This window comes from Podarcis gaigeae (genome assembly GCF_964106915.1).
Source record: "Podarcis gaigeae genome assembly, chromosome: 16".
Taxonomy (NCBI): domain Eukaryota; kingdom Metazoa; phylum Chordata; class Lepidosauria; order Squamata; family Lacertidae; genus Podarcis; species Podarcis gaigeae.
In genome coordinates this window covers 13624304-13651656 of record NC_139693.1, presented here as the reverse complement: position 1 = coordinate 13651656, position 27353 = coordinate 13624304, and the positions used below count along the sequence as shown (strand labels likewise).

General features: G+C 46.6%; 1 protein-coding gene across 6 annotated transcripts in view; it reads right to left on the bottom strand.

Annotated features, from left to right (window-relative positions):
• Window positions 1-23518, bottom strand: part of IGSF9 (immunoglobulin superfamily member 9) — a 70254-nt gene extending 46736 nt beyond the window's left edge. The window contains exons 1-3 of one of the 6 annotated variants that reach the window (XM_083716265.1): window positions 22885-23518; window positions 8997-9377; window positions 6183-6377 (exon numbers count right to left, since the gene is read on the bottom strand). In XM_083716265.1, coding sequence (XP_083572391.1) covers window positions 6183-6377; window positions 8997-9054 — 253 coding nt within the window. In that variant the 5' untranslated portion in view covers window positions 9055-9377; window positions 22885-23518. Of the gene's footprint in view, window positions 1-6182; window positions 6378-8996; window positions 9378-15678; window positions 16731-22884 lie in introns of those variants that run through there. The other 5 variants (XM_083716264.1, XM_083716263.1, XM_083716266.1 and 2 more) reach the window with 5 other exon arrangements.
• Window positions 23519-27353: the final 3835 nt, after the last annotated feature.

The window sequence follows — 27353 nt, the reverse complement described above, 5'->3', positions numbered from 1 at the left end:
CTGCCCGGTTCCCTGTAGCTTCCCATCTTGCAGTGAGGGAACTCCCAGAAGGCCTTTGGAGCTGGACCTCGATGTCCAGACTGGAAGATCTGCCACCTTCAGAAGTGCAGGGGATGGAGGGCCTGGAGAGGATTAGAGGCTGGATAGCTCAGCTGGTTAGAGTGTGTGGTGCTGATAACACCAAGGTCGCAGGTTCGATCCCCATAAGCGACAGCTGCATATTCCTCAATTGCATGGGGTTGGGCAAGATGATCCTCAGGTTCCTTCCAACTGTATGATTCTTTGATAATATGGGCTTCCTCTGTGGCAGCCCATAAACTGCGGAACTCCCTCCTAACAGAAGAGCATCCAGCATCTATGCTGAAGACGCACCTCTTCACCCTGGCCTTTGACAGTTAAAGGGATTTTGTTTTTAGGGACCCACCTCTTCTGCTGAATTTACACCATTCTGTTCCATCTTACTTGTTTTTCTTATATATTATTGTTGTCACCAACTTTGACACCTTACAGTGAAGGTGAGATAAGAAACCTTATTGATATGTAATAATTATAACACCCAGGCAGCCAGCACGAAACATCGCTCCTTCTTCTAATTAAAGAGCAGGAGATCCTGTGGCCCACGCAGCCACTTTTATTAAGTCTGACGGGCTTCCCAGGGGAATCTGCCAGTGGCCCACTTTAAATACCCAATAGGAGAACATCCCCCTCCTACGCCACGGCTGCTGCTGATGCAGCCCCATCTCCAAATCCCCAGTGCCGCCAATTAATAGCTAGGCTGAAAATCCCCTCCCAGAGAACAACCTTGGAATGACCCACCAGCACGGAGGCTGAACATTACAGCATGCAAAAGGCAGAACACACTTTTGCACACACAATTACAATTATCCAGGCCCTGTGCTCCAATGACCCTTTGGAACCTATCAACTAGAAAAACTATGCTTTGGTGGGGGGGAGTTGCTAGCCCACAGCATACCAAAAAAATATGAGTTTTTTAAAAGTAAATTGAGGACTAGAAACTTAAAGCATTAGGTTTTTTCCCCAGTTTTGGAGTGAAGCAGGGTGATGCTTAGAGTCCCAAGAAGTAGCATTGTTCAGATAATACACAAACACAGTTCAGTAAATCCATAGTTGCTATTCCACAGAGAGAGAGAGGGGGGGGGGACGACACTAATATCAAAGCTGGACAAATAATGAAGCCTGCAAGATACAGTGGGTTTTTAATTCATTTTTAAAAGTATCTTGAGGACTAGCACCTTGCTCTTTTGAAAGCAGAGCTTTTCAGAGCCTTTGGAAGGAAGCAGGTGGTGCACAAAAGCTGCTTCAGTATGAACATAGCAGCTGAGATCCAAAGGGCCACAGTGCTGTCTTAGAGCACATTGCTTTCCATGCAGAAGATCACAGGTTCAATCCCTGGAACCTTCACTTAAAAGGATCACATAGCAGGGTGGCGGGAAAGACATTCTCTCCAGAGATTGCACTTGGCACCTTGTGTGTGCAAATCACAGCACACAGCTCACATTGTGCAGATGACACACATCAGGGAAGGTTCACCAATCAGTGGTAGAGCTCATGCTTTGTGAATAAAAGATTCCAGGTTCAAGGAGACCCTGGAGGGCTGCGGCCATGTCAGTGTAGACGAAACTGAGTGAGATGGACCAATAGTCTGGTTAACAAAAATCAGCCCTCAATTCTGATCTTTAAGGACTGGAGTTGTTATTTTTAAAAGGAGAGCCACGTCATACAGGAAGTACCAGGTTCAATCCCTGACATCTCCAGACGAGAGCTATTGCCAGACCAAAAATGCTAAGCTAGATTGTGAGACGACTGATTCTACCTAAAGCAGCTGCCTGTGTACTTTCTACTTTTCTTTGCAGTGCCACTTGCCACCTCACAGCACAGGCCGAACACCCAAACCAAAGGTCTCCTTCCAAAAACCTCTTTTCATCCGACGTGAGGGCTCTGTGCGCCTTAGCAGAAGACCTGTCTAGGTAGGAAAGCTCCCAAAACAACACTGGTGTGGTTGGGCAGAGATGCTTATGGGTAGTCAGAATGCATGCATGTGTACAAACAAACGCACTAACACACCTCCCCCTCAGGGCCTGCTTTCCATTCCCAGAGAGACCCCCAACCCCCTGCTCCATCTCTCACTCCATCCTCGCTTCCCCACCCAGCAGGAGCTGCCAAGCAGCCAAGGCTTCCAGGCAGGATTAGGAGATTAGAAAGAAACAAAGGGGCCTGCAAGCAGCATCCATCTGACCTTTGTGCCCCCACCAAGAAAAGGGCCTTTGTGCAGGCCCAGGCCCCAGCCCCTTCTCTTTCCCAGCCCATCAACAGAGCCGCTCCTTCCGTCTCCTTGCTCGCATCCTCTTGCTCTGCAGCCCCTCGCGGGAGCATCGCAGGGCACCGGTTGCTCATATAATCGCCGTCTGTGGGGTTAGGGGGAGTTCGGAAGCTGCTTTGATAGGAGGTCAGGCTAGTCTTTTGTAAGTTGCCTTGGGAGGGCTTTGCCACAAATGGCAGGGTACAAGTACCTTAAATAAAACAAACCGTTGCGTCTGTTCGGCTAGTGCACGGAACCTGTGGCAATCCAGATGTTACTGAACTGCGACTCCCATCACCCTTGGCCATAGGCCATGCTTGCCAGGGCTGATGGGAGCTGCAGTTCAGCAAGATAGAGCATGAGACTCTTGATCTCAGGGTCGTGGGTTCGAGTCCCACACTGGGCAAAAGATTCCTGCATTGCAGAGGGTTGGACTAGATGTCCCTTTCAACTCTACAATTCTATGATTCTGTGAGAAGATCTGAAGGCCCAGAGGTTCCCTACACCTGTGTTAATGGCTCTCTGACAGAGCAAAGACTTCCCATCCCCTTGGAAAGGCCAAGGATTGAACCTGGGACCTTCTGAATGCAAAACAGGTGTTCTGCCGCTGAGCTGTTGTGCCAGGCATGGTGGCAGTGGTCAGTAAGGTCAGGCCAGGCCCTGGACTGAGGACCTTAGGAACTGAAAAGGTCCCTCACTGGCCCAGCTGTATCACTATTCCCAGTCTCTCCTGTGGGACAGACCAAATGCTTAATGTTTGTTAAGGGTGCTGGGATTTATAGTTCTTCAACAAACTACAGTTCCCAGCATTCTTTGAGAGTGGCCATGACTCTTAAAAGAGGTATAAGAGTGCTTTAAATGGTGAACTATTCACCAGGCTTAAGTCTTGGGCTGCTCTTTCATGTGAGAGAAAGTGACAGGTAACCTCTCCGAACCTGGTGCCCTCCAGAACTTTTGTATTACAACAGGTCAGGGCTTATGGGAGTTGTAGCTCAAAAAGGCACCAGGTTGGGGAAAGCTGTGATAGATGAAATACAATTCCTCCCCATCTGGCCCCCTTCAGGATAGTCCAGGCTCCTTCCCTGAATATTCTGGTTTTCTATTAAAAAGTAAGCCTCTAGTCCTCTTACTTGCAGATGCAATGAAAATATTTCCAGCGTTATTGTACAGTTAAGTAGTACAGCTCAGTAAGTTGTAATACAATTAAATGATTATAAACACATTAGGCTACCTGTAGTTACGTTATATCTGTTCTGCAAGACTACATGGCCTGCTAGGCCCCTCACTCTAGGGTTGCCATATTTCAAACAAATTGTTGACTTTTTTTTTTAGAAAATTCCCAAAGTTGTTCAGTTTTTTGCTTGCTTGTTTGTTTGTTTGTTTTGCAACCCATCCCAACTCCCATAAGCCCTAGCCAGTGGTCAGGAGATGATGGGACTTGTAGTCCGGCAACTAACTAACTAACTTCGTTCGTTCCTTCCTTCCTTTCTCTCTCTCTCTCTCTCCCCCCCCCCCCCACACGTACACACAGGGGCAATTCTGTATCTTTATATGCCTCACCATGCCTAGTTTGTCCCTCAGCCAGTATATACTCCAGAACAAACACCTAATGGCCCCCCCAAACCATTTGTCCAGGCCAATGCCTTACCCCAAAAGACCCAAGCAAATGCACTGAAACAGATCACAGAAATTGCAAGCATTTTCAATACGAATAGCTCTTCCTAGTTTCTCTGTCTCTCTCGCACACAGGGATTGAAGCGGTGCCTGCTCCCGAGCCCAGGGGGTGCGAAGCAAAAGCGTGCCCAGCCCTTCATCTCCTCATCCCCCAACTCACCACCACCAGCCCGTCAATAAAGGGGTGGGTGGTGGGCAGACTGTGCTTTGGGCATTTCCTGCCTTGCTTCAGCAGGCACCCACTGATGCATGCAAAACCCCTTTCCCTTGGGGAGCTAGCACCCCCCGCCCGCCCGCCCCACTGCAGGCTCAGTAGCGCAGACCTCTCTGCAGCCCAGGGTGATGGGGGCTGCTTGGATCTGCACGCTGTCTCTGATCAAATCAGACAGTGTAGGGTGGGTAACTCATGACAAGGGAACCCCACCTGTCACTCTGCGTGGCCAGCCAAGCATCCCTCCCGAGTAACTTGTGTTAGACGCATACTAGCTCCACGCCACCGAATTATGCATGGTGCGGAAGAAGTTGATAGGAAAGAAAGGGTGAAAACTTTCCTCTAACACTGGAACTCAGGGAACACCCGATGAAGCTGAATGTTGCAAGATTCCAGGACAGGCAAAAGACAGAACTTCTTCACACGGCACATAGTAAAACTACAGGTTTTTACTTCCAGTGGAGGCTGTGACAGCCACCAACCTGGACAGCTTTAAAGCAGGATTAAAGAACAGCATGGGGGGGGGGGGGAATGGCTACTGGCTACAATGGCTTGTCCTCCCTCCATGCTGGAAACAACAGGTTGGGAGAGTGGCTGCTGCATTCAGCAGTTCCTGCTTTTGGTTTCCCCAAAGGCCTCTAAGCTGGCCATTGTGAGATCAGGGTGCTGGATTAGATGAGCCACTGGCCAGCCTCTCCTTATGTCCTCATTTTCTTACAGGTAATTCCCACCTGGACCAATGGGAGTGTGAGCATTGCGGACAAATGCCGGCTCCCTCGGCCTGAAGCGAGATAAGCGCCGCACCCCATAGTCGCCTTTGACTGGACTTAACCGTCCAGGGGTCCTTTACCTTTTTATTAAGCATATGACAAAATCTTTTACTAGTTAACAAAAATGTATGGGTTGTTTTGTTTTGTTTTAACCAGATCACATTTCTTATTTGTTCAAGTTTGCAGCTCTGGCTGAGAGTGTGTGTCACAATTTGGTTTGATGTGCACAAAAACAAGATGAGAAACTCATCAAATGCCAAAAAACCAACAAGAGTCTAGATTTGAGGTCCTGGACCCTATCCGCTGACTGGTCCTGCCTCCTTCTGTTCCCCTTTGGTTTCTTCTATCAATCAAAATATAAAACCCTACTAAAGCTCTTCAGGACAAACTTGCTCTGTAAAATCACCTTGACGTACGTGAAAACAGAGTCACAAATTAATAAATAATAATGATTTTTTTTAAAGTCCAGTACATTGTGAGTAGGGAACCTGTGGCCCTCCAAATGTTGTTGGACTTCAACTCCCATCAGCCACAGCCAGCATGGGAAGAGATCAGGGATGATGGGAGCTGTAGTTCAGCAACATCTGAAGAACCAGAAGTTCTGCGTCCCTACTACATTCCTTTTTTGGAGAGGAGGAGGAGGAGGAAACAGAACCTAGTTATTTCTGCCATGGCCCGGTTATTATCAGACTGTGATAATATGGAAGCAGGCTTTTAAACTGGTGGTACCAGTGCTGTGGAATGCCCACCATACTGAAAGACAAGAGGCCCCATCAGTAGTACTGGCAGGCTGCCAACCCTTGGAGACCCACCTGTTTAGGCAAGCATTCCTCTGAACTTGAAGCTCCAGATGTAATTGTTTTTAACTGTTTTAATTTTTACACTTTTAATCTGGTTTTTTTATTGCATATTTTCACTGCAGGTGTTTTCAATGCTTTGTGGAAATTATCTTAATGCATATTAAAGAATACACAATGTTACATTCCATATGATTTCTTTTAGTATTTTAAACTTGTAAACTTATCTTGGCCACCTTGGCAGAAAAATGCAATAAATAAATAAATTCATATTTCAATTAATGTATGGATTGTACAATTGATTTTTTTCACTTGAAAACACCCTTAGAAGCCATTTTGTCATGTAAGTGGCGTATAAAGTTAATAGTCAATAATAATAAAAGGAAGGGTAGGCAGCAAAGCCAACTCACCTACGTACTCCGGATCCACACGTGGGGAATAGAGGCCAAATTTGATAAAGATGGGGAGGAGGAAGCCAAAACGCACCCACTCAATAACATAGAGGGGAGGAGTCGCTTCGTCTGGCTTCAGTAGGTCGCAGCCCAAAATTGCGCTCTCTCCCGTCCGGCCAATCACAGCACGGGGCTCTGCTTCACGGGTACCTGCTGGTAGTAAAGTCAGAAGCACATTTTATTTTATTTTTTCTATTTATTCCATGGAATTTATATACCACTTGATTGTAAGGGGGGGGAACCCTCAAAGTGGTTTACAAAAAAGGCAAACAAAAGCTTTCTGTGCAGCCTTGAAAAAAAAGGCTTCCAAAAGTTTTAAAAGTTCTAGTCCAGAGGCCGGCATCCCTTGGGGGGCCCGTAGGCACACCTGGATTTTTGAGTAACTGCTGTCACAAAATGGCTGCCATAAGGGGTTTCGCACACACACAAAATGGCTGCCACATCGAAAAGGAAAAAAGAGAGGCTGGAACACACAATGACACCCAGAATCCCTTTGCCTCTCCAATAGGGGAGAAATCACCTATATCAACCAACACCACATTTGGTTAAAGAGAAGCTCTTTGCACCTTTCCTCTGTTTGGATGGGGCTGGGAGTCCAAGTCTAGTACAGTATTCAATTAAATGTTTACACGTTCAGTGTAGGTGAGGCTGAAACAGCGTGAAAAAGAACTAAACAAGAACACCAAATTGTGTTCAATTCTTCACGCATTGTGTAGTTTTGAGAGAATATTGTCCCGCCTAGCTCTGACCTGGTACCAGACATCCCCAAGGCTGAGGACCTCAAGCAGCAAGCGGGGACCCCTGAATCCAATGCTGAAGATCCCCCTTGAGTGGCCCTCTGGCTTGATACCTGGAACTGTCATGAGGAGGAGGAAGAGATGGGGCAGCCTCCCCAGTCCTCAAGAGCAACAGGTATAAGTCCAGGCCACACTATGCACCCACAGACTGACAGTCATTGGTCTACTGGTGAGTAAGAGGCTTATCTGCGAGTAAGCAATCCCCACTACTCCATCACAGCTAGCAGCTGTGGTTAGAGTATGGTTTAGGAGGCAAGAATATGGAAACCAAGCCTTATGAGGAACCGTTGAGGGAGAGACTGAGAGACGATATAACAGCTATCATCAAATATCTAAAGGGCTGTAACATGGAAGATGGAGAACAATGGATTCAAATGACAAAAAAGGAGATTCTGACTAAGCATCAGGAGAAACTTTCTGACAGGAAGAGCTGTTCGACCATGGAACCAACTCCCTTGGTAGGTTGTGGACTCTCCTTCCTTGGAAGTTTTTAAGCAGAGGTTGGATGGCCATCTGTCATGGATGCTTTAGTTGAGATTCCTGCACTGGAGGGGTTGGATTAGGTTCCTTCAAATTCTACAGTTCTGTGGTTTAAGACCTCCCTCGAGTCATCTAGTTGCTGTGAACAAGAAAAGTCTCTGGCTCTCAAGCTCTGGATTCTAATTTTTTGTGCTATAATTTGCCTGAGACTAAGGTTGGACTTCTGCCTGGTTTTGGATCTGGCTCACGGTGAGACCAAAACTGATTCTCCACACTTGAACTTGGCTTGTTTGGACTGCGCTACATCTGCAACCCTGCCTTCATTGGTGACATCTTTGGTCAAGGCTGATATAACCTGTACCGAAGGTCACAGTCCCACTAAGCAGGGATGTTGTGGTCTTTCTGGTCCCTTCAACCAACTTGCAGGCAGAGCTGGATTTTCTGCATGATGGGCTCCATCTGCAGCCCCTAATGCTATGCTCTTTGCGCTTTCCCTCATTCACTCAACGTGCTCTATTGCCAAAAAAGTGGCACTCTTGATCCACACCCCAGATCAAAAGTGCCACTTTCCCCCTCCCTAATAGTGTTCCTGTGCCTTTCCAAACAGCAGCAGGACAGGCAGAAATACAGTGTATTTTTTTTCAGCACGCAAGTGCAGTAAAGCTTCACCTGCTAAAAGCCAACCTATCACGGGGCTGGGAAGCAAGTTGGCCACACTAATTTGTGAATTACTGCCGCACGGAAAGGCAGCTTCTTAATTGAGCAGAGGGAAATCAACAGGCAGAAAGTTAAGTTGCAGAAATCCCAGGGAATTTGGCTGGCTATGTAGACTTGAGTCTGCAAGAAAGTTACATTTGTAGACTCCTTCTACTGACAAATGCGGCCTGCTTGCTAATTCTTTCGGCTCCTAAAGTTCCCATTATAAGCAAAAAATGGATGATTCAAATTTGTCTGTATGCTATGACTCCGAATAATGAAACGAATAATGAAAACCAAGTTTCTAATTCCCTAGGCTTAGAAAGACCAGTTCCATAGGGTTATATTAACTTGCACCTCACTTAATAAGAATGTGTTTTATATACTTTATACTGTTGTAAGTTGTGGTGCAAGTAAGGGAACATAAGTTTTCATAATGTATTTTTGGTGGTCTCCAAGGAAAGAAACAAAAAACCCCAAAACAAAACAAACCCCCCAAAGATTTATTTAAGGAATGGGGAACCTCAGGCCTAGGGGATAAACGCAGCCTGGAGATTTCCAAGCGCCAGACAGAGAGACCTAGAGGGCCGTGGACCAGAGGTGCTGCACCTCTGGGCAATACAGTCTTCAGTCACCAACTCCACCCACTTTGGGCTTTGGCTCCGCCCACCACCAGCTGCAGGCCCCCCCCCCATGACATTACCCCAGGGTCAGCGGCCCTTCATAGCCTATTGGAAAGACTAAATGCACTGTCAGCATCGTCCTCCAAAAGAGAGACCAACGAAAAACCTTTGCCCACCTTCAGCGAAGCTGCTGCAGACCAGGGCAAGGCGGACAATCCATAAACGCCAATTCATAGCACAGCTGCCCCCACCAGACACCTCGCAGCACCGCCAAAACCGCCCACTTGCCGAAACACCGAGCCGGCAAGCTGACCAGCTGCACGTCTGAGGAAAGAGGTGGGAGAACAGAGGGTCAGGCTGCCCCTTGCAGCTCAGGAGACACCATCGGATGATCCCCGGGGAACCTGGTGATGGAGCCTTGCAGCCTGTATGCCGTTTCTCATCCCCACAAAGCCCTTCGGAGCAGCACCGATTTCTGCCGCTCTAGCGAACTAGCGAGGAAGTCTCAAGACTTCAGAGCTTTCTGTCGAACTCTGCACCTCAGCATAGACCAAACCCTGTGGGAGCAAAAGATCCAGAAAGGGAAAATTAATTCAGATTTGTTTATCTTTGTTTAAACGTACATAATAAAAGGTTATTTAGCTGAAGTATTCATGCAATACAGTACTGCGGCGCACATCGATACATACAATAGTATACAAAATGCCACAAAGCGGTACAAAAAGTTGTGACTGGCTGATAAAAAATAAAATAAAAGGGGTTTCATTTTATTCCATCAAATCCCCACTCGGCTGTGAAACTCACCTTGGGCCAGTCATGGTCTCTTAGCCTAACCTACCTCACAGGGTCGCTGTGGGGATTAAAATAAGGAGTGGAAGAAACGTGAAAATAATGAAATGTCTTCAAGAGATACCTGGAAATCAAAAAATGAGGGTCTCCCAACCACATCTGGAGGGCCACAGGCTCCTCAATCTTGTTCTTACTCGTTCTTGTGAATCTGCTCTTACGGACCAGACATTATGCCTAACCGAAATCTACTCTTCTGCAATTCCAGTTCATGGGCTCCAATACCAGCAACAGAGAACAAGCCTGTCTCTACTGCGGCCCGTTTTTTGTTAGCCCCAAAATGGAAAATGAGCAATGTCCCAACCAAAGAAGATTGGCAACTTAAGTTGACAGAATATGCACAACTTGCAGACTTAACATATAGAATATTAAAGGTTGGAAAACGTTTATTGAATATATGGTAAATAATTGTGTACAGCTGAAAATGCTGGCAGCATTAAGATAAAATTGACAGTGTAAATAAGTTTGGATGGATGCAATAATGGAATACTGACTGGTATATTTTTTGCAAAATATGCAGGGATTTAAGATCTGTAAAATGAACCATGGAAAGAGAAGAAGGGAAGGCACTGATATCTTAAGGATGCAACATGAGCATTTGAAATTGTAAAACAGAAAATTTAATTATTATTATTATTATTATTATTATTATTTTAAAAAATGTATGACTCTCATTCCCCGAGCCCTTGAAATAGCTTAGAATTGTAAAGGGGGATACAGAAGGGTGTGTCACTGTGTATAGAAACTAGCCTACTGTGTGCAAAGGTAAAATTCACAGGTAATTTCCCTGCTCACCAGTCACAGGGACTTTTGAAGGTTGCCCAGAAGGTAACATGGTCCTTGGACATAGAAAAAGTTTCCTGTTCCCTTTTACAGAAGCAAGAAAGCTGATGGACTGACACATTCAACTCTGCAAAAATCTCCTATTCTACCTCCTTCCCTTCCTCAGCCCTCATCTCCATCTCCTTCCTCTTTCCTCTCTCCATCTCCTTAGCCTCATCTCTCTCTTCTGCCTTTAGGGGGGGAAAGTGAGGTCTAGAGGTAATTTTCCTTCCCCAACTTTGCTCATAAGGAACCTCCGCTTTCCACCTTTCCAGCAGACAGAATTTTATAGATTCTGCCCAAAGCCCACCCATATCTATTTCTGCGTTTAAAACACCCTGGGAAAAAGGGGGAGGGGAAGGGTGTGCCTTTCATTCCCCGCTCTCCCTAATATTCTCTCTCCTCCTCTTGTCATTTCAAATCTTCGCAACTCTTCTAAATTAAAAACACACACGTCTTGGCCAGCAAGTAACTCCAGGCAGACTCCGACTCACACAGGCTCAAGAGTTGTTTGGCCCACTTCACGCTTTCTGATACGATCTGTGCAAAACTCGCTGATGGATGGGCTCTGGGGAAGGCTGCGATTTGATTTTTATTTTAAAAAGCATTGGCTCGAAACTGAAGGCATGCAGGCCAATTCAGGTTAAATCAGGAGAATGGGGCCCTGGAAGTGTACAAATGCCAGCTCACAAAGGAGGCAGAATTCCCCCCACCCCCCCAAAAAAAGATATTTATTTTGCTGCACAAAGTGTCTTGGAGATCGGTTTATTTTTGTTGGTGGTTGGGTTTAAGAATGCCATGGCTGGGACAGTTCCAGAAAACTAGGCCGCATTCACACCAACACGTTTAAAGCTCTATTATATCACTTTAACAGCCATGGCTTCCCTCATGTTGTGGGGGCAAAACAGAGATACCTTTTCCTATATCAGGGTAGACCAACCTCAAAAGCCAAATGTGGCCCTCCAGGCCTCTCTGCTCGGCCCTTGGGACCCCCAGGCCACACCCCTCACTGGCCATACACCATGCCCTGTCCTTTTCATGTGAACTGAATGTTTTCTTAAGCTGTGTTAATGGCTGCACACTGCGCTGGATACTCAGATACATAAGATAGGCACCAAATGGCTCAAACCAGGGTTTTATTTGCCAAAACGGAATGCCTAGTTGCCCGTTTTTTGGCCAGGCGGCTCAAAAGTCCTATTTTTCAATATGAATCTTTGGTTCCTGAAATTCATCCTGATTGTGCAAATAAAATATAACAGATAGAATTTACAGGATGGGGTATTAGTGTGTGAAAAAAGTCAAGATCCAAGGATCCCCAGGCATGCACCGTGAGATGGTGGAAACGCCCGGTGCCAACCTGGCACCTGGACACCTTCACTTGGTTGCAAGTGGTCGATAGCCAGGTGCAAAATGCACCTGGCAAATTTCAGACACTGGCTGAACACCCATCATAGAGGAATTGAACTGGAAAAGTGGAATATTAACACGCATTATTAAATACAGACAAACCAAAATTATGCCCCTGGCATTCAGCTGGTACACAGGCAGCATGGTCCCTTGCTGCTACTGTGGACTACAGTTCCGCAGGCAGAACAGGTGCTGTATAACAAAGCTCAGCTCCTCTTCCCTTTAACCCACACCTAACACTCAGCTTGCCAATCCTTGCTCAATATTAGGGGGTCAGGGTCTTTATCCTAGCATCCCAGAAAGGTTACATTTCCTCATCAAGTGTGTCTGCATTCACCTTTGGAAGAGTTTACAACATGATTCCACCCAGTTCAGCATCCTGCAAATCTTAGTGCACCTTACTCTACTCTCTTTAAAATGAACAAGTTTCTAGTCCTCATGGGCTGAAAATTGGCTTCAAAGTATGTGGGCAATACATTGTAAATTCTCAAGTAGGAGTCACGGGTCTCTTTCTACTCTGCCTAAAGCAGGGCACCAGGATACAAGGGCACTTCTAAAAGAGGCCGTGTGAAATATACACATAAAATTATCTAGGCATCAGTTTGTTTTGTTTCTCGCTCTCTAACCAGACGATCAATGACCAGGGTTGGCACTTCTGTGCCTGTAGCTCACTGCCGTTCCCCATGATTACTGAAGCAGAAATGAATTTATGTGAACTAATGAGATGTGTGCCAATTTTCATGATTTACACAGGTTGCAGAATTCCTCTTTTCTCCTGCACATTCCTTCTCATCACACTGATGAAGTTTAGACTGTAAGCGCCTCGAGGCCAGAGCCTGTACATGACTGCACCACAGCAGACATGAGAGGCTACTGTGCGTGCAATTTCACTTTCGAGTCTATCAATTTACTGAACCTGCACTTTTATACGAGAAAAATCCATCTTGGGTTGGGGGAGGCATACATTTTCTAAAAACAATGTGCACCTATGTTGCAGCAGGTCTTAAAAGAGGCATTCGGCATTCTTGCTCTCAAACAGGAAAGAATACGTCTTCTAAGATGGTTCCTGCTGTCTGCAGTTTTAGTAAGTATATTTCTTTTAAAAATATTTAACATTTCCTCCAATGAACATGAGAAGAGCCCGCTGGATCAGGCCAATGGCTCATCTAGTCCAGCATTTTGTTCTCATAGTGGTCACCTAGATGCCTGTGGGAAACCTTCAAGCAAGACTCAAGCAGCAGAGTTCAAGGCACCACACTTCATCTTCACAATACCCCTGTAGGGTAGGGCAAGCTGGGACAAAGTGAATAGCCCAGGGTCACCACATAAGCTTCATGGCCAATTGGAGGATCAGAACTTAGGTCTCCCTTAGAGACTCTTAACTACTTGACCGGCCAATGCCTCTCCAGACATTCGGAATAATATTAAAGATAGGCTTCACTGTGTGTGGTGAAGTTTCTGCAGCCATTTGGCCAAAGTTGAGTACGATTTCTGCCTTGGTGGATAGCTGACGACAAGCTATTCTCATCCTTGTCTGTCACTCCAACCACACCAGCACGCAAAAATAATAACTGGCTGTCCAACTAACTGAGGGCATTATTACAGCTGATCAATTTTTTTTTAAGCCAATTAATTAATCAACTTAACCATGCAGCCATAACAACCACTCCCACAAAGACTGGACTGGTTGGGGGGGGGGGGAGTTCTACCCCTAATTCTCCACACCCTGATTTTGTTGTCATTGTTGGCCTACACAATTTTGGTTTCTCCTAGGGCTGCCTTATGTCTGGATTTTCCCGGATATATCTGGGCGGAAATTGGGCCAATGTCAGGGAAAATCCGAGCGTATGGCAGCCCATGTTGGCAGTGCCCTTTTTGCAGGTTTTTTCTTTCTTTCAAAGATGGCATATTTTCAGCGATCTTGGCCAAAAACTTTGGCAAAAAAAGAAGAGCTCAACAACTTTTCTGTTTGAAATATGGCAACCCTAGTTTCTCCCTTATCCTGCTGTCCCTCCATCTTGTTTCTTGGTGACACTGCTTTGGTTACTATTCTGCCGCCCACCACAGAGTTCGCTATTAGAAAGAGCTGCCGTTCCCCACCCTGGTGTGCTGAAAGCCGCTCGCCCGCTCCGGAGCTTTCGGCTGATTTTTTTGGGAGTGCATTTTATATTGTTTCGTTAGCTACTTTGACTTTAAGGGAAGCTGGGGTACAAATGCTTTAAATGAACACAAAAAGGAACACAGTGCAATTTCCCCCTCCTCCATCCAATAATCAGGACTGGACAGGGATGCATGGAAAGGCAATCTCAGAAAGCTTTTATGCATGGTGGCTGGATCAGGCCAAAAGGCCCATCTAGTTCAGGATTCTGTTCTGACAAATGGCCAACCTACATTTAAAAGCAGGGGAATTAGAGAGAGGAAAAAGCAATTTTCTGGAAAGAGAGGAGCCGGCTAATACACTTATGACAAAATTAGAGTTGCTCAGTTACTCTGTCTTCTAGGGGAAAGTTTCTGGCTCAAGTTATTTATGAGAACAGCAAACCAAGAGTAGCAAAATCTCCTACAGATTGCACCCCAATTCCAGGTGAGTAAATCCAGGCATGCAGGCCAATTCCAGGTGAGTAAATCCAACCCATCACACCTCCACTTTGGAAGATCCCTCTATACCTCTGCCCCACTGCCAAGCGACCAAATACACCGGCAGCCTTGCTGCTTTCTAATGAATAGATTTCCACTTTTCAAAGTAAAATAAGAACTCCTCTCAGCTCCGTAAGGAAAACAGACAGGGAGAAGGAGGATACTGTGCTTTTGCATGAGGAAAAGTGCTAAAATAGTTATTACTGATGATAATCGGTATCGATTGTGATAGTATGTGGGCCAAGCTCCCATTTGCCAAATCTCTTGCTGAACTGTTCAAACAGTCTTCTAGCCTGAGCCCCCAATCGCAAAGGGAGATCGGCCTCCATTTCCACCCCCAATAAATTTCTGGAGGAAGCGCTGGAACAAACAGCCAGTGCTGCGTCTGGGATATATGCTCATGATGATCCGGGGTAAACGCAATAAAGCGCCTTGGGATATTTTGTATTAATTTGAATCCACAGCCAGGCGCCACCTTTCGGATTCACTTCCAAAGGTTCCAAAGCATTCCAAAAACTGTCCACCAGGCTGGATACAGTATTTTAAACAAAGGGGAGGGGGTATTGTTGAAACGAACCGTCTTTATGTTGAAGCCTGGAACCTGCAGTCGGTCACAGTCTCATAAGTTGGAAACCCTCCATATTTGGCTTTACACACTTTGATCCCCCACGCCAGGAGTTTCCAGCTCAAAGACACAAGACTTCCAAACTGCCTTGTTCCTGAGTGTGAAAAACCCAGAAGTCCTGCCTGCTCAGCCCCCACCTCTTCGAGCTGGGGGGACGACGACCCAGGCACCCTGAGAATCCTTCTAGGCCAGAGATGGTGAGTATCAAACCCAGGGGCCAAATATGTCCCTCCAGTCCGGCCCTTGAGACTCCCCCAGGGCAACATCTCATCCTGGTCCTGGCTCTACCTGGGTGGAATTTGCCCCTGAACTCCAAACCCTCTGCACAAAAGGAAACCGTGCATTCACTCTTCCTGCCCACTTGGAGGCCGATCACATACATGCATGTGGGCCAGGGAAGAGTGTCTAGAAGGGAATGTGGCCCTTGGGCTGAAACGGGTTCCTCCCCCCTTGCTCTAGAACAGACTCTCCAAGACCACCCAGTTCTTCTCCCTGGCGGGGATGGAAGCGGAGGCTCTTACTTCCTAGCGACAAGCGCCTCCTCCGAGCAGAGCCCCCGAGGCTGCTTCCGACTCTCCACCGCAAACCACTAGACTTCTCTTCCCTCTCGCTTCAAAGCTGGACATGGAAAACCGCGATTCTGTGGATGGGCAAACCTCTCCCCCTATGCGCGCGGCAGCAGAGGTGCAGGTCCAAACTGCTGTTCCAGACTCCCCTCCCTCTGGGGAGACAACCCAGGCGTCCTGGCTCTCCCAGATCCGCCTCCCCAGCCCCCTGCCCGGCCCCGCTGGAGTTGGGAGGGGGGAGCAAGAGGAGGATCGCCGACCCACCAAACCCCCAAACTCTCTTCTGAACAGTTGGGGGCTCATTCGCCACAAAAGCTTCAGCTCCTGCCAATTGCGCAGCCTCTCGAGACTAGGGGGAAAGCGCACGCTTTATTAGATCCGCGCTCAAGGCGAGGGACCCCATCGCCCTCCTGTTTCCGACGCACAGAGGGTTTGTTTTTTTTACCTGCGCACTGGCGCCGCTTGGCTGTGCCCCCTCCCAGGAAGGGCTTTTCCGTCCCGGCCAGCCTCTGAGCTCCGGCAGCCGGCTCCATCAACAAGTCCCCAGCCAGCAAGCCGCGGCGCTCCCAGGCAGCTCTCACCGCTTGGGCGCAAACATTGCGCGCAGGATCGGCGCTTGGAGCGGGGATGTGCACGCGCCCCTTTAAATTTCGGAATACCCCCTTTTTTCCTGCGATCAAAATTTTAAGTACTGTATTTTCGCCTTTCAGTGTTCTCGCATCCCTCCACCCGCCTTGCAAGACACCGGATTCCCCTCAAGCGCAAAATAAGAAGGCGCGCGCGCAATCCGCCTGCGCTGAAATATAAGCGCTCCGATCTCAACTCGCTTCTCTTTAACTCCCCCAGCCAAGCTTTCGGCAAGAAAAACTCGCAGCACAATGGAGGGGCGGGTCCCCTGGCCCCCTCCCTTCCCCAAGCCGCTTTGTTGCCACAGGAACAGCCAATCCCGCGCCCAGAAACGCCTCTTGCGCCTTCCAAACTCACTAATCAGAAAAGCGGAAAGGCAGGACTTGAGAGCTTTTAAAAGAGGGGGCGGGCGAGGCTATGTGTGGATTTATAGCCATCAATGTCCGTTTCGTTTGCAAAGGCTTGTGGGAGATGTAGTTCACCCCCCCGTGGGCCAAGGGCTCCTCTATTGATGCGGAGTGCCTCCTAGTGGAATGGGCTGATGAGCCTGTTGCAAAGGATGGTGATCTCTCTTCCCTCCCCATTTTACAAATGATTGCCCCCCCCCACCCTCAGAGCCAAAGCCTGTCTTTCTAAATCTGTTTTGATAATGCTGTTTTACTGGTTTTTATGTTGTCTCTCCATTCTGTTTTATTATATATTTATTACATTTAGTGGTTGCTTTTTAACCAAGATAACTCAACATGACACACAAACAAAGAAACACATACATTGAAAAGGGAAAACGAATAAAATCCTATTTTTCAAAGGCAGGATTAAAACATTCTATCCACGGGTAATTAAGAGCCAAAGACCTGGTGAAAAATAAATATTTTTGCTTGGAGTCAGGTGATGATTACAGGGCCCGGGTCGTTTCATATGGGGAGAGGCAGACCATGAGGTGTTAGGGTCCTGAGCCATTTAAGGCTTTATAGGTCAAAACCAGCACTTTGAATTGGGCCTGAAAACCAATGAGCTGTCAGCAACTTGGCCACCAAATTCTGCACCAAGTCACCTTTAAAGGCAGTCCCACACATAATGCATTGCAGTAATCTAACCTAGAAGCTAACCCAGAGCATAGACAACAGAAGTTCAAATGTTTCATTTTTTGAACACCACTTAAAGATTTTTACTGAGCAGTGTATAAATGTTTTAAAATGAATGAACTCCCTGAATGAACTTTGGCTATGCAAAGTCCAATCCTAAACCCTCCAGGTGTCCTTTTCATTCTGCATTCAGGTGTATTCCGCAACCTGTCATTGACACAATAATAGTGTATTGGTGGCGGATTTCGAGTGGACTGTCCACTCATCATTCCACATTATTAGCTGCTCTGCAGTGCTTCTCTGTTATTGCCGTCTGGAGGGGCACAGCATAATAAAAACTTAAACCTGAACAGTTGTGCTATGAAATATTACAGAATTTCAGCAGGGAGTTGCAAGGCATGCACTGACTGGGAATTGAGCAGCATGCCCCCCACGAAACATTTGCAGGCGCAAATAGTGTAACTGCCCTGATAATGTCATGAGCACAAATAATCACGAAAAGGGCATTACGGAGATTTCCAGTGAGTTCAGAAGAGCAGCAACCTCTTCAAGTAAATCCAAGACACATTCTACTTTCCCGATGCTTTTTGGACAGGCTCTGAGATGCACAGGTGCATGATCAAATGTGACTCAACACGCCGCAGTGGGGAGCCCGGTCTCTTGCTGCGGCTTCTAAATTGCCACTCAAACCCAAACTCCCCTTCCATTCTCCACTTCCCCCTGGGCACAAAGCACACACTCCTGTGACTGCACACACATCAGAGCCAGGCAAGGCAGCAGGTGTGTGACGGAGGGATTATTTTCCTCTCTCTAATCACTACCTCAGAGGGGCTGAAACAAGAGATATTGTTTGAAGTTCTCTTTAATCTAATCCTGGTCTGGGCGCAGGAGACATCTGATCTCTCGCTGCGGCGGCTGAGCTGGAAATACCTGTCTGGGCTCAAATCCATCCAGGCCTCCCCCCCTTTATTTTGTCAAAGTTTTAAAATATATTTCCCGGCCAAGGAATGCGTTGGAACAAGGCTCAAATTCCATTCACCCAGCCCCTCTAAGCCTTCGCAAGTAGGAGCTGCTCTAGGAACCTGCATTTTACCAAATCAGACCAGGGTGCGTCTCTCTCAGTATCATCTAACACAAGAGGTTCCCAACCTTTATTTTTTATTTTTTTTACACACCTGTAGGGTCACTTGAAAGTTGCTGAGGATTTTGGTGGATCACTCAATTATTATTATTATTATTATTATTTGCTTTCTGTTTTACAACAGAAAGCAAAAATAATAACAACTGAATGATCCACCAAAATCCTCAGCAGAGAATTGTAATGTGCTGTGCTGGGGTTTCTTTTATTTGATATATACAGTGTATTTTATTGTATAGGATTCAAATTGCATAGGGATCGCTCAGTCAACAGAAGCATGAGGCTCTTAATCTCAGGGTCAGGGGTTTGAGCCCCACGTTGGGCAAAATATTCCTGTGTTGCAAGGGGTTGAACTAGATGACCCCCCCCCCCCCAGGATCCCTTCCAACTCTGCAGTTCTACGATTTCAAATTGTGATACAATAGAATGCAATATAGGAAATGAAATAAGCAATAAGCATACAATCAAAATTCAACAGGAGGTACATGCCATCTCCTGCCTTCAGCCACAAACCCACAGACATGCCATGGACCAGCTCCATGAAATCCCCAAACTCCTGGTGGTCTGCAGGCTACGGTTTGCAAACCCCTGGTCTACAAAGACTAGGAGTGGCTCTCCAGGCTTTCAGACAGGGCCTTTTCCAGTCCCATCGATAGATGCAGGGGATTAAACCAGTGACATTCTACATGCAATGCAGATTGTTTACCTCTCTTTTAACCATGAATATTGCTGTATATTGAGTCAAATTTTTGTACTATAGCATTACTCTGCCTTTCCTCCAAGGTGTAGCAGCTTTGTCCTCATGACAACAACAATGCTGCAAGGGAGGAGGGGCTGGCAGAAAGAGAGAGGAAGGCTGGATCCAGGCACATCAAATAAGCGATTCAGTTAAACGCGTTGTAAACTCATACAGTACAGGGAAATCCGGTAGGGAAAGACAGGACTCCACAGTGCCATCTGGTGTCACAGTGTTGTATTGCATATACAACACATCTAAAATGCTTTTCCTTTACCAATCTAGCTGAGTCCAGAGAGAGAGAGAATGTTACTAGTTTATGGGAACCCAACGAGCTTCATGGCTGAACAGCGAAGCCATTCTGCCCAGGCGAGCTCTGCTGGGTGACTACCTAGTCCTAGTCCACCATCCTGTGTCCTCCCCTGTCCAACCAGATGCCTCTTGGGGAGCCCACAAGCAGGGCACAGGGACAACCCCACTGGGGTTCACCAGCAACTGGAATTCAAGTGGCACCCTGCCTCAGGTCATGGAGGTAAGACATAACTAATGGGATGTAATGGGACCAGTTGGATACAGAGGAATGGTAGGAGGAACCAACTGGGGAGCCACCAAGGGAAGAGGCTCAGAGCCCGGGGAGTGGTGGTGGGACCATGATTAGTGGTTATAGAGAGAAGAGGAAGGGGTGTCAGAAGCTGAAGTGATAACAGAGCTTAGTGACAGGGGAGTCTCTGGCAGAAAGAAGACCAGAATGAGAGGCAGAAACAGAAGCCAGGGGGGAGGGAGGCCAAGAGGCAGAGATACGTCAGGAGGGTGTCTTCCCCTCCTGCTATGACAAGCATCCCTCGCTCCTGTCTTCCAGAACCAGAAGAGGGCTGAAAGGGGCAGAGCAGTGACAGGCTTCGCACAGACGCAGTCTCTGATTGCTTGGGAAGAGTCCTGGAGAGGAGGGGACTTTGATGGCTGTGGGGAGGTGGGGGCTCAGCAACTGATTTATGAGGCAAGACCTACTGGAGATGAACTGCTGTGCTCATTAGGCATATAATGTCCCTGCTCCCTGATCTGCACTGATTGCGATTTGCTACCAGGCCAAGTTCAAGGAGTTACTATTAGCATATAAAGCCTGTCACAGCCTGGGATCAGTTTACTTGTGGAATTGCTTTGCCTCATATGTACCCACTTGACAGCTTCGATCGGCAGAACTGGCGCTGTTACAGGGGCCCCATAATACCCCTTCTGCGCTTGTAAGAAATCGATCAGCATCTACACTTTGGAACTCCCTGCCTAGTGACAGAAGGCAGGAACAATCACTGTACTCTTATTGGAGTACATTTTTGTTCAGGCAAGCCTGTTCAGAAACGTAGATGCAACCCAGTCAGATGGGCAGCATAGAATTATCAACACCATCATCTCTTGTTAGCTTTTGATGATTTTAATAATCTTTTAACTGTTTTTGAACACCTGTCTTTAACTGCTTTTTATTGATAATTTTAACCTTTTGCATTTTTGTAAACCGCTTAGAGCTCCTCTTATGATCCAGCGCTATATAGATTTTGTCAGTGCTTTTTTTTTAAAGAAAAAAAGGTGGTAGTACTCAATATGAAGTTGTTACAGTTAGTGCCACTTTCAACATTTTTGGGGAGTGGGGGGAAAGATGCCAGTACTGCGCACCCTTGAGTACCCCCAGAAAAACGCCCTGGATTTTGTTAAATAAATAAAAATAAATACATTTAAATAACAAGAAAATCAGACCAAGGCTGCAGTGTTTATTTGCTGTAGGTTCCCATTCAAATCAGTGGGTCTCAGCGTAAGCACTGTGTTTTTATACCCTCAGGTTCATGACTGGACTGAGATCTAGGGGGCTTCTTGGTCCATAAAGGCAGTGACCCTGTTTCCAGGCCAGGCTTTGGGCAGTCAGCGCCCCTCCAACTTTTGGCAGTGGGCGGAAAAGCCTACGTCACGCAGCCTCTGCCAGGCACCCTCTTAGCTGTGAGCTTGCTGAGGACACGGCTAAAGGTAAGAGGAGTTTAAGAGTAAATAATATTGCAGCTAAGCTGCTTTCATGTATCTCCCACAACAGTCTCAATCAATCCCTTGCAGTTTGGCAGAAGAATCTCGTGGTTCGGAGGGGAGCCAGCCTCTTTTCCTCTCCCCACAGCGGCCCCATTTGCAATAAGTCTCATCTCTCTTTCTCTCTCTGGCTCCTTCTGTGTGTTGCTCCCAGAGCTGGCGTTTTTACAAGCCTGAGCTGTCAAAATGGCAGGTAGCTGGTAATTAGCCTCCGAAAACATAGCAAATCAGATGGCCACCGTCTGCCGGGTTCTGACAGGCTCTCTGCCCGTAAACCTGCTGGTTTTTTTTTTGCCCTGGCTCTGCCCCCAAAATAGGGATGGGGAAGAAATTCAATCCAGTTCGCATTTAAAGGCACGTCCCGAAACAATAAATGAACCGAAAAACAGCCATCCATTGAAATTTGCAATTCTCCAGATTTTGCGACTCAGATCTCCAGGCAAGTAATGTATACAGAAATGCATATACAGGACTAGGGAAAGATGTGCATGAATGCATATGCAAGTAAGAAAGAACAAAAATGCATTACAGTATGGAACTTATGTGTGTGCATGTAAATATATGATTTGTTTGTGACAGGACTCACTAGTGCAGGATACTGGCATCTCTCTCTTTTTTTTTTTTTTGCTCCACATGGCAGCCATTTTGTGCTGGCACCCATGGCAGGTTTTTTTTAAAAAAATTCTTTTTATTGCGTTCTTTTTAAAACAAGAACATAAAGAGTAAAAGAACAAAAACGTACAAACCAAGAGAAAGCAAACAAAACAACACATACAAAGAAAAAACATACGCAAAACAAACCAACATTGACTCATAATATAGCATTGATTGACTTCCCTCCATCTCGGTTTTGGACTATGTAACCACCATACCTTTCTGCAGTATCGTTTTACAACATCTGTACATTGCAGGTTTTATATTACACCTACTGTGATTTTAATATTTCCTAAATTTGCTTCTATGTATGTTATAAATTTATTCCAATCTTTATTAAATTTTACACCTTTTTGATACCTGATTTTTTTGTGTCATCTTTGCTAATTCTATATACTCGAAGAGTTTGGTTTGCCATTCTCTGACAGTTGGGATATTAGGGGTTTTCCAATTTTGCGCTAACAGAATCCTGGCGGCTACCGTTGCATATTGGAAGATTTTTTGGTCTTCTTTCTTGATCTTTCTTTCTTGATCTTGACCCACGGCAGTTTTAGCATTGTACTTTGACTATATCATAAGCATAAATGTCTCCAATAAACATTAACTTACTAGGTTGCCATACAGACAAGTTGGTGTCACTCTTTCTGCTGATTAGGGTTGCCAACTTACTAAAAAAAATGTTTAAAAGTACAAGATGAATTTTAATCATGACACTGGAACCTCATTTTTTTTTTTTTACCTTTATCTCTGCACGTATATAAACACTGTATACATAAATAAACCATGTTTTGTCAGATAAGTAGTTTGGGAGTGTGAAAACTTCCAAAAATGATTATGCTCCACCTATGGCCTACCTCATCCTCCTAGGTGGCTCTCATAACACATCAGGCTCCAATCCTGACACAAACCCTGTTTCATCCTGTTCCATTTTGGCTCTGCCCCATAGTCATCAAGTTCTACTTCAATTCCACCTTCCTTCTGCCAAAATCTTTTCTGGCTCCCCCCCTCAGCCATCAAGCTCCACCCTCATCCCATACCTGCCCTGCTTCTCTCCCGAGTCTTCAGTTTCCATTCTGTCTCTGCCCTTGTTCTGTGAGTTTGCATTCGGGCTTTGCCCAGTATGACTTCTATGGCCCAGTACGACCCAGGAACCGGTAATGTAGAAATCACGGTTGGCAACCCTACCTAGCACTCAAAAGGGACCCCAGAGTTTCGCTCTGGTTCATATTTAAGCTCTATGCGTGCAAAGATTCCCTTTCCTCCAAGCCGCTTAAATGCACAACAACCCTGCAAGGGATCAGGCTGAGAGGTAATGATTTGCTTGTGGGGCATCAGGTGGGTTTAACAGCTGAACAGAACTTCACCTTAGCTCCCAAATCTGCAACTGTCACCGTTATCTGTAGAGTGGGCAACTGTCTGGACCCCCAACAGTTATTTTTGTTGGCACAGAATTCACAAGGCCGTTTCCAGCTCCCACGGCTTCTGGAATCGGAACTCAGGTCTCAAAGTCACTTGCCTACTTTTGCAAAACTGGCCCCCAGGGCCTCGAGGCGAAGCAGGACAGAACGGAAAGGGAGGCAACGCAAAGCTTTCCAGTTTTGTGAAGGTTTCTTTAGTGGGCAAGAGTTACCTGTCGGTTTGCGTTAGCTCACTGAAAGCGAGAGGTGTACAGTGATGACAGCTGGTTGATCGCTTTGACAAGCCAGCGAGCCCAACGCCCGAGACCCTGGGGCAGCGCAGGTGGAGCAGCACTTTGGCCAAGCCACGCTGGGATAGCATCTGTGGTTAGAGGAACCTGATTCCAGACTTGCTGGTATTCTCAGTTGCTGCTGAAACCATTTGTAAAGCCAGACAGATCATTTGGAGAAACCCTCCCGAAAGTCCCACAGTTATCTTGTATTCATTTAGTTTCTTCTTTACTTGTTTAAGAAGTATTTTTTAAATTAAAAAACTAGCAGCCTCATGCCCAGCAAAACAAAACTATTGCAGTTCTGAAAGCAGTGGGTAGAATCAGGGCGGTTATGGAAGGCCCAGTCCGCCATGTTGATTCAAAATGGCGCCCAACTTTAGATAAAGCTTGTCAACTTTAGATAAACCTGTTCCTTCATCTCATGAGAATCTCCCTTGCGTCAAGAAGGTCCTCAAATGAATCCCCGGCATCTCTGGGTGACTGCTGCCAGTCAGAGTAGGAAATGCTGAGCTCTATGGACCACTGGTCTGCCTTAGTATAAGGCAGTTTCCTGTGTTCTTGAAAGCCCTGCAAATTGACTAGATATTTGAAACCAGTCAACCCTGGTTTTCCCAACCTCCCCTGAGACGCCTGTAGCGGGAAACTGTTCACTGAGTGGGCCTATGGAGGCAGAGGATCACCAAGCAACCAATATAATAGGCAGCTTAATAGGTTCAGGAATCATTTACAGGTAAAGGCTTAGGTTTTTTCAGTTAGCTCTGTGCATTTGTCCTCAAAGGCTGGAATACCAGAAGATGGGGGCAAGTTAATTAATATAATAATAATAATAATAATAATAATAATAATAATAATATGATGCCCCAGCCACTCTGGGCAGCTTCCAACCAATTAAAACATCAAACACAGTAAAAAAAAATCAAACCGCACTGAGTGGTTTGATAAAGTGGTATATAAATTTTATGAAGTAAAAAAAAAAATGAAGTTAGTGAGCAGCCTAATACAAACAGCCTGCACCCTTTTTGTTCTATTGCATTTTTAAAAAAGGACTGGACACTTTTAAGAGCAAAAAACTGAAATTTCATGAAAGAGGCAAGTTGGAATATTGGGGGGAGGGGGGGCTAGACTCCAAAAGCCTCAGAAACTCAGTCCCCATAGCTCTCATTTTGGCCCTTCTATGTTCCTCTGCACCGTCTCCTTCTCTTTATGCTCTCAGATCCCTCCCTATTGCTATTTCTTCTTTCTCCTCCCATGGTTATTCTCAAGTTTGCTCGGTGCTATTTTTTTCAAGAAAAAGAGGTGGCAGAACTCACCATGAACTTGTCCCCTTATAATGGCAACGGTGGCCCATCTGAGAGCTGCCGGAACTGAGTTTCGGCTGAAAAAAAAGCCCTGAATTTGCTAATGCTCCCTGCATTAATGCTCCAGGCCCTTCTGTGTCACCACCCCTCTCTGGGAATAGAGCTGTGGGGCCAAGAGCCTCCAGACACACTTAGGCCTGCTCTGTCCTTCTGTGACGTAAGAGGAGCTCAGCCAATCAGTGCCAAAGGCTCCAGCTTCACAGCCTCATTGGGCATATTACGGCCTCAACTGTTTGTGTCCTGCTATCGTGCTGAGAACGAACATGAAGCGCTCAGGCGGCATGTCTTAAAAATTCCCGTGGGATCACTTTCCTGTGCCCATGCGTTCTCTCTAACCCCCCCCCCCCCCCCCCGCAATCCAAGTTAAAAGCCAGCCTGGTGCACCTCTTATAAAATACGGGAGCAGTTGTGTAACCATCTCAGAGGGAGTTCTACAAAGTCTTCTGCGAGAGAAGAGCTCCTTGCTTCACAGCGTGAGCTTTCTGGAATGGGATCTGAAATTTCAGCCCAGCCTTCCCCCCCCCTCCACTGTCTCTGTGGGTTTAAAAGGACAGAAAACCTGAGAGAGAATGTTCTGGAAGAAAGCAGCAGCAACAGCAGCAGCAGCAGGAAGAGGAGAAATGGCCCAGAGCTATTCCTCCCCACGGACTGCCTCCCCAAGTCATTGTGGCCATTGATAGCTGCCTTCTCTGTGAATTTGCCTAAAGGTAAAGGTAAAGGGACCCCTGACCATGAGGTCCAGTCGTGACCGACTCTGGGGTTGCAGCGCTCATCTCGCTTTATTGGCCGAGGGAGCCGGCGTACAGCTTCCGGGTCATGTGGCCAGCATGACTAAGCCGCTTCTGGCGAACCAGAGCAGCACACGGATACGCCGTTTACCTTCCCGCCGGAGTGGTACCTATTTATCTATTTGCACTTTGATGTGCTTTGAACTGCTAGGTTGGCAGGAGCAGGGACTGAGCAACGGGAGCTCACCCCGTCACGGAGATTCAAACCGCCGACCTTCTGATCGGCAAGTCATAGGCTCTGTCGTTTAGACCACAGTGCCACCCGCATCCCTCGTGAATTTGCCTAAACCTCTTTTAAAGACATCCACATTGCTGACTATCGCTGCCTCCTGCAGGAGAGTTCCACAGTTGCTAACTATGCGCCATGCAAAGTACAATCTTTGTCCTGCATCACCCAATGTGATCAATTCCAATGGATTTTGGAAGCCCGCAAGCAGGAACCGAGGGCAACTTTCCTCGTTTGCGATTCCCAGCAAATGGAGGGAGAATATAGCCAGTGTGACTCGTAGGCCTTGATGGCCTGAACCGCCCCTCCAACCTTCCTCTCCAGTGTCCCCTCCTCCTATCCTCCACCCACCTGTGTAAGGAATGTGTGAAGCAGATGGGAAGAGTAATCAGGAGTTATTAATAATAATAAGAAACAGGTTCCAATTAGGGACAATGTTTTGTCTAAAGAGAAAAGGCAACACACAAGCTCCCCCTTCTGGTAGCTTCTAGCCAAAGCACTTCAGAGTGGAGAAACCTTGCTTGGTGTGCTATTTTCCCTTTAGAGATAAAGGTAAAGGGACCCCTGACCATGAGGTCCAGTCGTGACCGACTCTGGGGTTGCGGCGCTCATCTCGCTTTATTGGCCGAGGGAGTCGGCGTACAGCTTCCGGGTCATGTGGCCAGCATGACTAAGCCGCTTCTGGCGAACCAGAGCAGCACACGGAAACACCATTTACCTTGCACTATGATTTTCCTTATTGTAAATGAAATGCAAAGGTGTGCCCTGGATGGAGGCATGCATGGCTATTGGTTTTAGTATCCCTGAATTTTACAAACGCTAACTGGGTTCTATTCATTGCTATATAATAACAATCTTATTCAATCAATTATATTATTTTTTAAAAACGTTTTGTAGACTAAAGTGACAACCCCCTCCTCCATTTAATCACCTCTCCACCCCTGCTGGCATGTGGCCCCCAGAAGGTTTCCCAGAAAGTTATGTGGCCCTTGAGCTGAAAAAATGATTCCGTAGCCCTGTGGTGAAATGGTCAGAGTGCTAGACTAGGACCTGGGAGACCAGGGTTCAAATCCCCACTCAGCATGAAGCTCACTGGGTGACGTTGGGTCAGTCACTGTCTCTCAACCTGGCCTACCTCATAGGGTTGCTGTGGGGATAAAAAATGGAGAAGGGGGAACCATGTACAACTCCTCAGAGGAAGTACTGGGGTGCGAATGTAAGAATAAATAATACAGAATAAAATGAACCGAAAGTGAATATG